This window comes from Hipposideros armiger, unplaced genomic scaffold (genome assembly GCF_001890085.2).
Source record: "Hipposideros armiger isolate ML-2016 unplaced genomic scaffold, ASM189008v1 scaffold_46, whole genome shotgun sequence".
NCBI lineage: Eukaryota > Metazoa > Chordata > Mammalia > Chiroptera > Hipposideridae > Hipposideros > Hipposideros armiger.
The window spans coordinates 158,601-171,061 of record NW_017731396.1 but is presented as its reverse complement, the minus strand read 5'-3'; the positions used below and the strand labels follow the sequence as shown (position 1 = coordinate 171,061).

The window sequence follows — 12,461 nt, the reverse complement described above, 5'->3', positions numbered from 1 at the left end:
GTGTGTGAGTGTGAGTGTGTGTGAGTGTGTGTGTGTGAGTGTGAGTGTGTGTGAGTGAGTGTGTGTGTGTGTGTGTGAGTGTGTGTTCGGGAGGGGGGTGGGTTGTCCAGCTGATGCTAAGTGAAAGGAATATGGAAAAACAGCACCTGTTTGGCTATTCTACTTCCTGGAGTACATTTGCATTATTTTCCTCCCGTTTCTCCTTCCTCCTTGACCTTGGAATAGGGTCTGCCTTTTCTAGCCTGTGCCATGCATCAGCACATAGGCTTCTCACCACCAAGGACATTGCTCTCAGGAACATTTGGAATGCCCGTCTTTTTTTAAATTATGTATGTCATGGTGTTAATTTTAGAAAAATAAGTAGATAATATTAAAAAGAAACATTAAAAAAAGAGAAGAAATGCTACCGCAAGAAATCAACATTAATATTTTAATGTATATTCTTCTAGCCTTGTTTTTATATATTACCTAGAAATACATAAATTATGTATATAAATAAATTATATATATATAATCACAGTGAATTTATACTGTACACATTTTAAATTTTAAATGCTTACTGTTTGCTCATAAATGAAAGCTCTTATCATTGGTCTTAAAAGCTACGTAACATTTTCCTGACGAACACAATACAATAAAGTGGCCTCCTGTTGTTGGACACTTGGGTTGTTTCTTTTTCTGTTGCTTGCAATGCTGGGATGCACACCCTTGAACCTACAGATAGCTGATCTCACCAGTCATTGTCCTTAGGATACAGTCCTCAAGTGGGAATTTGGGGATGTGATTGGATTAAACCGCAGGAAATGCTCTTAGGGGCCAACGTGGGGACTTGGGACACCCCAGACAGCCCCATGTAGCCTTGTTGCCTTTTTTCTCCACAGTGCTCGGTGCTGAACGAGGAGTTAAAAAGGGAAGATGCTCAGAAGGCGCACCGGGAAGCCCAAGAGAAAGAGTTGAAACTCTGCAAATCCGTGAGTTGAACTTCCTCATTCCTGGGTATCTACAGAAAGGCTAGACTTTGACCTTCAGGCTTTGGGGGGGGCGGTGAGGGGGTCCTTGGCCCATTAGATAGCACAGTCTCTAGGGCTTTAGGATTGTTCTTTTTGTTGATGTTGTCTCATAATGCTTTGATTTGCTGCCTCTAGCCTCAAGGAGGAAATAGGTGGAAAGACCATGGCAAACATGCTCTCCCGGGATTCTCTGGGCAATTGGTTCCAGCCCCCTCACCAGACTTCCCATGGGACTGGACTGGGGTTGGGATGGGGACAGGGACGGCAGATGGCCAGCTGAATAGCACATGCTGCCGGAAATTCACTGTGGTCCCCTGCCCCTAGACCTGTGATGCCCAAACTTTTGTATCCCACTGTCACACTTTTTCTTTTTTTTTTTTTAGATTTTTTTTTTTATTAGGGAATTGGGGGGATGGGAACAGTGCTGGGGAATTGGGGGAAAGGGAATAGACAAGTTGCTGTCGTTTTGTTCTTCANTGGCAAAAGCTGCAAAGTATTTGCAGCCATTTTTCAATCCAGCCCAGTTGTTAAACTGGAATTATAATGTAACCACACTTATATTTTGTTCTATTTATGAGCCATTTATGCCCTGACTTGCCAGGACTCCTTCAAGTGCAAGTGACAATGAACAAATTAGCTTAAGCCAAAAAACAGAAAAGCGTTTATTGGGCCATCTTATCGGAAAATTTAAAGGCCTGCTCTCTTCAGGCATGGCTCGATCCAGGAGCTCAAATGATGCCATCAGAACACTCCCCACTAGCACTCTCTCCCCCGTGTCCCTCAGCGTTTGGCTTTCCATAGCAGGCTGGCTTCGTGTGTTAGAAAAGGCGCGCTCAAGCAAACAAGGCCATACATTGAAAGTTTATGATCCCAGAGGAGTCAAGGCCTTCTCCCTCTGTGATGGACATACGACATCTCTGAGAAAACTCCGATTGACCAGCCTGGGTCACATGCCCATGGGGAGGTGGCACAGGAAGGAGCAGGGCACCCCATTTTTAGTCCTACCAAGACCACATGGAAGGGGGAACACTCCCTCAAGGAAGGGCGCAGGGGTCCTCACCCAGAAAGGCAGGAACCATAGCTGGACACCACACCCTGCAGGCTTTTTTATACTCCAGCACCCAGCACGGGGCCTGGCACATAGTAGCTGCTCAGTAAATGTTTGTTGTATGAGTAATTAATAGGCACCTGGCTGTGTGACTTATAATGGGGTGGAACAAGAGAGGCCGCCCAGGAGTACAGACTGTTTGATGATGTCCCGTGACATTTCGCCACAGGCATTTGCAGAGACCCAGAGAAAGACCCTTGGCAGCAGTTGGTAATGCCAGCCGNTGTAGGCTGCAGTGGGGCTGGCTGGCAGCTGACATGCACTTTCGTGAGCTGCCATGAGCGGCTGTCCAATGGTCAGTGAGCAACTGCCTCACCCTGGAAGAGCACAATGATCGTAATACCAACATGGGCCAGTGAAGCGACGTCCTCCACAACTAAACTGAAGAACAAAAGGACAGCAACTTGTCTGTTCCCATTCCCCGATTCCCCAACACTGTTCCCTCCCCAAATTTCCCAATAAAATCTTTTTTTAAAAAAAAGGTTAATGAGACAGTCAGGGTCCCTGCCACCCCAGAGCTCTCAGCTTCAGGGGGCAGAAGTGCCGGGGGGACCCGTAGTGCAGATGGCAAGAAAGCAGGCTGTGGGGTCCTGGTGAGTTGGGCTTGAATCTGGGTGATTGGCTCATTTATTCTGTCATCCAGTATTTGAGGGCCTACTCTATGTGCTAGACGTTTATTCAAGGTACGGAGGATACATGGTGGGCACGATAGACTAAAGCCCTTGTCTTCTTAGAGGTGACATTCTGCCAGCTCAGCAACTCACCAGCAAAACTGGTACCTTGGGGAAGTCACTAGGTATTGCTCAGCCTCAGTCTCATCGAAGAGTGTCGTTTGAATTCAAGAGTTAATGCATGGGAACCTCTTGGCTGGGTGCCTGCCGTGAAGGCTGCACCCAGTAAATGGTGGTGCGACAGTGCTCAGTGAGACCCATGGTGGGGACCACCACCCCAATCTTGGAGAGAGAGTCAGGGAGGGCTTCTTGGGGGAAGTGACTTATAAGCTGAGACCTAAGGCTGAGACAAAGGGGTGGCGACCACCCCAGCTGATCGTAACCTCCCATGACCCTCTTGTCCATCCCTGCAGGTCTCCTTCCCATGGGCGAGGGGCCCAGCACCTTGGCCAAGGCCACAGCCACCTCACCCGAACCAGACACAGATGCCCTCGCCACCACAGATGTCCTTGCACCCAGGCATCTGGCCAGNTCTAGTTGTGGAGGACGTTGCTTCACTGGCCCAAGTTGGCACCATCATTGCACTCTTCCCAGGCGAGGCAGATCAGTCGCCGGCTTCTGGATGGCCGCTCATGGCGGCTGCTGGCCGCTCACGCTGGCTGCTGGCTACATACAGCAACCCACTGCCACAGGGGCTGCAGCCTATGCCGTCGCCGGCGACTCACGGCAGCCCAGCTCCAGGTTGAGCTGTTGTTCAGCATCTTATCTGTGGAGGACAGTGTCACTGGCCCTCATACGTGGGATCCAAACCGGGGCCCTCTGGCGTCCCAAGCCAGCTCTTAACCAACGCGCCACTCGGCCGGCCCCCACTGTCACACTTTTATCATTACAATTATTGACATTTCATCATTACAATTCATCAGGCACAATTATTGACACAAAATTCCTAGGTATTTGTATTTAAATACATCAATTTATTTAAATACACCAATTTATAAAACAAAACTAAAAGGCATCTTTTGCCCTATATAAGTGACTATAAAAATAACTACAATGAACAAATGACCATTACAAGGAAAACGTTTACTTCCTCGGTCAGCAGGACCCTCTTATACGTCACCAGGCGTATGGGTTCCATTCGCTGGGAAGCACAGCACCTCAGACATGGGGAGTCATGCTTTTCTCCATGTCAGGAGCATTTCTGTTCTCTGCCTCAAATGGGAAAAAAGAAAAATTTCATTGTTCTCTTCTTCCAAACTGTGCCCACGGTGTCTTCCAAACAGCCCTTATTTAGATTGATCTCAAAAATATACCCCAAGAAAAGAGATTCTAATGAGTTGATGGATAGCTTGGAGTGTTTAATCCAGGGTCCGTGCTGATTTTCCATCAAAACTAATCATTTTTCTTTACCCAATATCCACTGGGAAAAAAAGCCTCCTTTGCTCTACAGATGTATAATTTTTCCCCCAAGCAAAGGAATTAAGCTAATACCCCACTAGCCTTAATGAACCATGAAATGAGTTCTGAATTGGCCCTTTCGGCCCAGAAGGCAGCTGTGCCTGCCCTCAGGGAAGTTGACATCCCTGTTGTTGAAACTCTTTCAGCAAATCCAAGACATGGAAAAGGAAATGAAGAAGCTCAGGGAGGAGCTGAAGAAGAGTAGTGCTGAGCAGAGCATGATCTCCAAGACACTTCGAGAAAAGAGCAAGGTACGGCCTGGACAGAATGGGCCCGGCGAGCACCCTGGGCCAGGCGCTCCGCACACATCGTCTCCATTAGTCCTTACAATGCCCCTGTGTGGTCTCTACTGGTGTTACCCCCACTTTACAGTTGGGAAAACTGAGGCTCACAGGGGTGAAGGACGTTACCCAAGTTCACTCAGATAGAGTAGTTGTGACAGAACTTGAATCCAGGCCTATGATTTCAAAGCCCCCACGTGTCACCAGTAACCCTAGACCGCCTTCAGATCTTACTGTAAAATTATCCCGAAAAGAATTGATCCATTAAATCAGGTTTGCCAGTGATGTGGTTCTAACGTAAGGTCTCCTACTGATTTTTCCGTCTGTGTGTTCTGTCAGTCACTGAGAGAGCTATGTTTTCTTAAAATCCCATCCTGATCATGGATTTGTGCATTTCTTCTTTTAATATTGCCTATTTTTGCCTTTTATGTTTTGAGACTGTGTCGGTAGGTGTGTATAAATTTAGAATTTTAATACTTCCCCTTGGAAAAACCCTTTGATCATCATAAAGCGTCCCTCTTTATCGCTAGCCATGTTTTTCCCTTAACGTCCACTTTGTCATAAATGCAACTCCGTCAGCTACGCCGGCTTGCTGTTGGTTAGGGTTTTCATGGCGTATCTTTCTCATAATTTTTCTGTCAGTCTCTGTTTTAAGTTTTAGATATATCTCTTCTAAATAGCGTGCCATTTTTATAAAATCCAGTCTGACAGTCTTTCAGCCTGCATGTATACAACGCAATCGCTGGTATAGTGGGGTTTTTACATTGACCCTCTTGCTCAATGCCATTTGTAGCAGCTGTACTATATTTCCTTTTCTCTCCTTTCTTGTGTTCTTTTGGGTTGGTTTTCCATCATTCCATTTTTTTCTCTCTATTAGCTTGGAAATGTTTCACTCTTTAATTCTACTTTCAGTAATAGTAAGGCAGTAGCATTTGCCCTTGACTTACCAAAATCCAATGTCAGTTGAGTTTTGCACTCTTTCAGTGGTCATGCTAAAGACTCTAACACGCACTCTTGTGTCACCAAGATCCAGGATGGGTTGATCATTATGCCCTTGACAATGCAATGACTTTAGAACACTTTGACGCCACTCACCCCTTCCAGGTCTCTATGCCACTGTTTGCATTGTCTAACCTATTATTTATATTTAAAACCCCAAAAGACATTATTGGTCTTTTTATATATTCATCCCCACACATTATCCTTTCCACAGCCTGTGTTTTCTATTACCTCTGATTATCCATCTGGGATCATTTTTCTTCTGTCTGAAGAACACCCTCTCGTGTTTTCCTTCAGTGCGGTTCGGCTGATGACAAATTCTCTCAGGGGAGCGTGTGTGTGTGTGTGTGTGTGTGTGTGTGTGTGTGTCTGAGAATGTATATTTACCCTTCATTCTTAAAACACATTTTGACTGAGTATTGAATTCCACGTTGGCCCGTCTTTTCTTTCAGCGCTTTATAGATAGCACGACATACGTCATTCTGTTGGTTTTTATCTCCTGTATTTCTATGGACGAGTGATTGACAAGCCTGACTATTGTACCTTCTCGTAATCTCTTTTCTCAGGCTGCTTTTAAGAATCTCCTTTCCCTTGATTTCCAGATGTTTTATTATGATTTATGTGGGTGTGGTGCATTCGTTTTCATTTGCCTTGTTTGGAGTTCATAGGGCTTCTTGAATCTTTGATTTGGTGCTTTGCGTTCGTTCTGGCGCTCGGGCTCCCCCCAACCTGGGCACTGAGTCGCTGCTGAAAGGAAGGCCCCTGAATGAGAGACATATAGGATTACATTTGTGATTAATAATAACGGTGAAGATGATAGCTATGATTTCTCGTGCATTAGGCAGGATGCCAAACATTTCATCTCTTTTCATCTTCACAACAGCTCCATGATCTAGAAATTACCCTGACTTTAATCAAGGCTACTAGTTACTAGTACAGCAATGAGCCCAAAGCCACAGTCAGTACGTGGTGAAACCGAGACTGGAAGCTGGGTTTGTCTGACTCCAGTGACTGGGACATAGCCACTGGCTACACGTGCCTGTTTACGTGGAAATTTATCAAAATTAAATGAAATTCAGCTCCCCGGCCACACCAGCCACATTTCAAGCGCTTGATTGCCAGATGTGGCTAGTAGCTGCCATGCCAGACCACACAGACACGACACATTTCCATCATTGCAGAAAGCTCTGTCTGACAGAGCTGCTCGACAGCTTGGTAACTCTCACGGTACCATGAAGAATGTTCTGGAAGGAAATAAACTAGAGGCAAGGAGCCACTTATCACAGACCAAAAGTTCTCAGTGCCTAGCCAGGAACTTGCACAGGGTGGGAACAGAGAAGAGGAGGGGACGTCAGAGGGATTGGAGCGACGGGGTGTGAGAGAGGGAGCAGGGCAGCAGCTGGAGATGACGCCGAGGCTTGGGGTTGGGGGTCCAGGGGGCCGTTTCATGAGATGGGGAACACAGACCAGGGCAGAGTCCAGGGTCGGGCTTGGCTTTTGTAGCGTATTAAAAAGCCTGCTGAACTAAGGTCAGAGTGCGCTTAAGCTGGGAGCGTTGCTCAGGGAGGAAAGGAGGCCTGGAGAGGTGAGATGGCTTTTCCAAAATAACATCACTAGCTAGAGGCTCTCCCGGTGTCCCACACCACGCAGAAGAAAGCTCTACAGGGCTTTTCTGGGTCTTTTGTTACGTCTGTGTGACACCCCCCACTTCAGCTCCCTAATAAACAGTTTGTGGGGTTGTTTCAATACAAAACCTTTGCACTTATTTAGGAGAGCTTGTGTCATTTCCCCGATAGCGCCAGAGCCCCGGGCTCAGCAGGTGCTCCCAAAATGTGTATTGTTCGAAAATGAATTGAGCTGCAGGGTCCTATAATGGCCAGCAGAGGGAAGCACTGAGCACCCCAGGTTCCCCTCCAGTTGACTATTGCCCAAGCCAGGGGGAATCAAGAGACAAGTTTCCCCACTTTAAACACCTCCAAGAGTGGATTCCACTGGTGAGTGTGCTAAAAGTGGTAACGACAAATAGTTACGATGACAAAGCCAATGATAACATTTACCAAGCACCCATCATGGGCCAGTTGCTAATGGCACTAGAGTGAGGCTGCATGGTAGACGTTCCCGTCCACCTTTACAGGGTTACAACAATACCCAGCACACTCGCAAAGCCCTTCAGAGGTACTGGCATGAGAGCCAACATTACGAATCTCCACGGCACCTCTATGAGGCGGCACTAGTATCACTCCCACTTGACAGATGAGGACACTGAGTCACAGAGCTGTGAAATAACTTTCCCAGGGCCACACGGCTTCTGAGAGACCAAGCTGGGATTGGCGTCTGAGGTCAGGCAAGATGAACTGAGCGCTGGATGCAGAGCTCGGCCCCTTCCCCTAGGAGACGGAGCCCTACGAGGCTGCCTCCACCGCGGGCACGCCTGCGACCCCTGCCACAGGGGCTGCAGCTGTCCCCACCCTTCGGGGCCTCCCCCAGCCATTAGACCTCCTAGAGGAACTTCGCCAGAGTGCATTAGGATCACATTAGCAGCAAGCGCATGCTTTCAATCGTCCTTTCAGGTTGAAGAGAAGCTTCAGGAGGATTCCAGAAGGAAATTGCTTCAGCTACAAGAAATGGGGAACAGAGAGGACCTCATTAGAGTCAATTTGGAAAGGGCGGTAGGTCAGGTAGGCGTGCTCCAGCGTCCCTTTCATTGGCCCGTGTTCCCCAACGGTTTTCTGCCCCCAAGTGGCTGGTGAGGATGAGTGAGGAGGAAGATGGCTGTGGTATAATTCTCCCATTTATCTCATGGAAAGAAGCCTTGTGTGGCTTCTGCATCCCAAAGGACGTCCCTGAAGGGGATTTTCCTGCTGGGAAGCTGCCCGCTCTGGTCGTTTGCGGTTGCCCGAGACCCTCACCAAGTAGTGCCAGGCTTGGTTAGCCAGCGCGCAGTTCCCTCCTGGGAAGGATTTGAGCCTCTTGACCCCAATTGTTTTTCTAGTACTCTCTCCCTATCATTTTTCATCCTGATACGCACCCCATTCTTTCTCCCTGCGGGCCCCCAGCTGATGTCACCATCAGTGTCCATGAGGAAATGCCACCTTTTCTTAAGAAAGTAAAACCCCAGAATGTCAAAGCTCATGGGAGATGGAGACGTCCCTGGGTAGGGCGGTGGGCAGACTCTGGTCTGGGGGTGCCATTTCTCTCATGCTCTCGCCCAAGAGGGCCCAGTGGCACAGCCGTGAGGGCCAGAACATGCAAACAAGACTTCACCAAAGGCCAAGGCAGCCAAACGGGAAGCAGGATGGGGGCACCGACCCTCCAGAATACGGCCCACCAAGGGCAGCCCACCTTAGACTCCTCCTCGAGGGGCCCCTCCTGGCCACCACAGCTCCAGGGCATCCAAGAACATTTAGTGTGTACATGCTTTTTATTTCTGGGAGGAAGGGTCCACCATTGTGCTCATTGGATTCTCAGAAGGATGTCTGAACCACCAAAAAAGGTTAAGAACCTCAATCCTTAAGGATCCTTCCACACCCCCTGGCCCAGCCCCCAAAGTCCTTCCATTTGGTAGCGTCTGAGCCTGAACCAGCAGTGTGACAGGGTCTTGTCAGAGGCACACACAAGTGAAATAATGACACTGATATTGGTTAGATTTCAAAGCCCCTTCAACAAATAATCCACTATTACCACCCCAGTGTCATTTATCCTACAGGGTACCAACCCCTTAACAAGGGCAGGCAAGCTGCCCATCTGGGCCTCCCTTTGTGCCATCCCCTCACCTTTCCCTGCACTCTGCAACCCGACACACACCTGGTTTGAGGGCATGATCTGTGCCACTTGCCCAAGTGCCAAGGTCCTGGTTGTGACTCTGGGCAGAGGTCATCCGGGAGGACCCTCGAGACACGGACATTCCTCCACGTCTAGACTCGAGAGGATGAGCCCTCTGTGCCTCCCAAACATTCCCCCTCACTTCCTGACCCCATGGCCCTGCTCGCCGTCTCAGATTCGCCCTCTCCCAGACAAGCGACTCCAGGACAGCCCATCGTCCAGGAGAACCTGTCCTGGAGTGGTCCTGTGGGGGCCTCTGGTGGTAATGGGGACCATCAATCACAGGGCCCTCTCTACGTAACCTCTTCCTTGGGCGAGTTAGGACCCTCCCCTTGGCCGTGAAGCCAGAGGACAGCCTGGAGGCACCGCAGTTGGCTTCTAGCATGCTGACCACAAGGATGTTCTTAGGGGAGTCACCATTCCAATACTTGGTATCCCAGAATGCCACGGTGTGTGGTAAACTCCTGTGTTTTGGGACCTGTTGACTTTTTTTTTTTTTAAGATTTTATTGGGGAATTGGAGGAGGGGAACAGCATTGGGGAATCGGGGAAGGGAAACAGACAAGTTGCTGTCCTTTTGTTCTTCAGTCTAGTTGTGGAGGACGTTGCTTCACTGGCCCATGTCGGTATTATCATTGTGCTCTTCCCGGGTGAGCCAGTCACTCGCCGGCCATTGGATGGCCGTTCACGGCGGCTCATGGCAGCTCACGCTGGCTGCGGCCACTCACAGTAGCTTATGCCGTCGCTGGTGACTCACAGCAGCCCAGCTCCAGGTGGAGCTGTTGTTCACCCTCTTAGCTGTAGCGGGCGCAGCGTCACTGGCCCTCATGTGGGATCTGAACGGGGGCCCTGCTGCTCAGAGCTGGCATCCCAAGCCAACTTCTAACCAACGCGCCACTCGGCCGGCCCGGGACCTGTTGACTTTTAAGTTGATTCAGTGGCCCTTCCAGTCCTTTCAGGACACTGTTTTAGAGTCTTCAACGACCACATTTTACCACTGAACCAAAAACCCAGGCCAAGGGCCGCTGTACTGGTAAATTCCCAGAGAAAATTGGGCTTCTTTGCCTCTCGCTTCTCATGGAACCTAGGACACCTTGAACTTATAATTCCATAAGCCCTGATTTAATTCAACCGTGCTGTTCCCTCAACCGCAATCTGAAACCAGCAGCACTAAGGAGGCACTGAACAAAAGCAGTTGGGCTGGAGTGAAGGGCCCTGTCTGACAGATGCTTCTGTGCACAAGCATTCGGGGAATAGCCACTGAGGGTCTCCTCTGTGCCAGGCATTGCACCAGGCCCTGGGGTCCAAGAATGGAGACGGTAGACAGAGTCTTTGGGCCATGTCCGGCCTCAGGCACAAGATGGCAGAAGGGACCGCGTTCTTCTCTCCCCAGGCACTCTTGCTGATTACACAATTTACTTGGGCTGACAGCCTCAATATTTATTTCACAGCCTGGTGCCAGTTTAGCAATCATGGAAGAGTGCTCCCAGCCCCAGGCTTCCCACTGGATAATTGGCAGCGAGTGGCTCTTCTGAGGGCCTGAGACGTGTGTGCTGACCACGTGCGTCAGTTGGGTTAGGCAGGCAGGCCTAAAAAGTAATTAAAACCTGCTGTTCCCTTCCCTTCTGTGGGCACTGCCCCTTCCAGTGCGAGGCGGAGAGTTTAATAGCCCGTAATGACCATTGAAGGTGTGTAGACCCTTCTAACGGATTTCTCCGGGACCCCTGTGATGGAGATGGCGCCCCTAGGCCTGCCAGCTCCGGCTGCCCCCGTTGACTCAGGTGCTTTCCCTTTGTGCTGCAGCTGGAGCATTTCAGGAGTCAAGTCGTCAAGGCCACCTACGGACGAGCGAAGCCGTTCCTGGACAAGCCCGTCACCGATCAACAGGTTCATCTGGATCTTGCACTTTCTTCTTGGGGGACCCAGACTGCAGACACTGGGAGCATATGTTCCTGTTTTTTGTTGGTGGCACATATTTGTCACGCTGTCACTACACCATAAAGATTTGTTTTGATTTTATGGGATTTCCTGGCTTTTAAAGAAAAAGCCCGTTAAACTCCCTTGAAATGTTTCTATGAAAATCAAATTAAACCCATCAGGCCTATTTCTGGTCACCAGACACGCACGTTTCACCTTCATTAGACTGTGAGGAAAGGGCTGCCTCACCACAGACCATGCGTTCTGGCGTCTTCCTTGAGAAAGAGGAAGATGGCAGTGAGGGTGGCCTTCTGGCTGTAATGACCGCCTCATTGTTCTTTCCAACCCTGTGTGTCAACACGCGGGCGGAAACACCTGCCTCTCACAGGCTGCCCGAGCACCTGACCTTCTCCCTGATCCCATCGCGTCTGGCTGTGTGAGGAGTCACTCCTAGAAGGCAGAAAAACCTAGCACGAATTCATGGCAACCATACAGGCCATGGGCTCTTAAAAATCATCTGTGATCCCAGGAATTGTGTCCTGGTGACAGAGCCGGTGTCCTCCTCCAGAGCCATCGCCCAAACATGTCAGGGCCTCCTTCTCGCCTGCTGAGACGGGGGGCTTCCGTTGGCGCTCCCCAGCCCCCTCCTCCCAGGGCCACCCTGCATGTTAAATCTTTTTTTTTCTTTTTTTCACTAGTTAATAGAAAAGATTACTCAGGTTGCTGAGGACAACATCAACTTTCAGGAGAAAAAATGGACCCTGCAGAAGGAGACTCAGCTCAGTCATTCCAAACAGGAGGAGATCACAGAGGGCATTGAGAAGCTGAAGACGGCCTTAGACAGCTGCCAGGTGCCCCTCCTCTGCGCTCCCCAAATGCCCCCTTTGTCTAATATTTGTGCTGCTTATTTGGGAGATTGTCCAGTCTTCACAGGGCAGGTTGGGCAGAAATGCTCTGCTTTTTTGTCTACCCGTTCTCTTGTGGGAGAAACTTGTTGAAGAGAAAACAAAGGACCTCAAAAAATGGCTCCCAGGTGAACCTGGTATAGCCAAGGAAAAGGTGCCTGGACACTCCAAATAATGACTTTGGGAGGTCACAGACTCCAGCAGAAATAAAGACGGGGGGCTGGGGAGGACATCTCATGTTAGAGAGAAAGAGAGAGAGAGAGAGAGAGAGAGAGAGAGAGAGAGAGAGAG

At 49.3% G+C, this 12,461-nt stretch overlaps 1 protein-coding gene across 1 annotated transcript in view; it reads left to right on the top strand.

Annotated features, from left to right (window-relative positions):
- The window catches only part of FHAD1 (forkhead associated phosphopeptide binding domain 1), a 134,596-nt gene that overhangs the window by 66,429 nt on the left and 55,706 nt on the right, over positions 1–12,461 (top strand). The window contains exons 6-10 of the mRNA XM_019639688.1: positions 882–971; positions 4,394–4,498; positions 8,098–8,205; positions 11,152–11,235; positions 11,964–12,116. Coding sequence (XP_019495233.1) covers positions 882–971; positions 4,394–4,498; positions 8,098–8,205; positions 11,152–11,235; positions 11,964–12,116 — 540 coding nt within the window. The remainder of the gene's footprint in view (positions 1–881; positions 972–4,393; positions 4,499–8,097; positions 8,206–11,151; positions 11,236–11,963; positions 12,117–12,461) is intronic.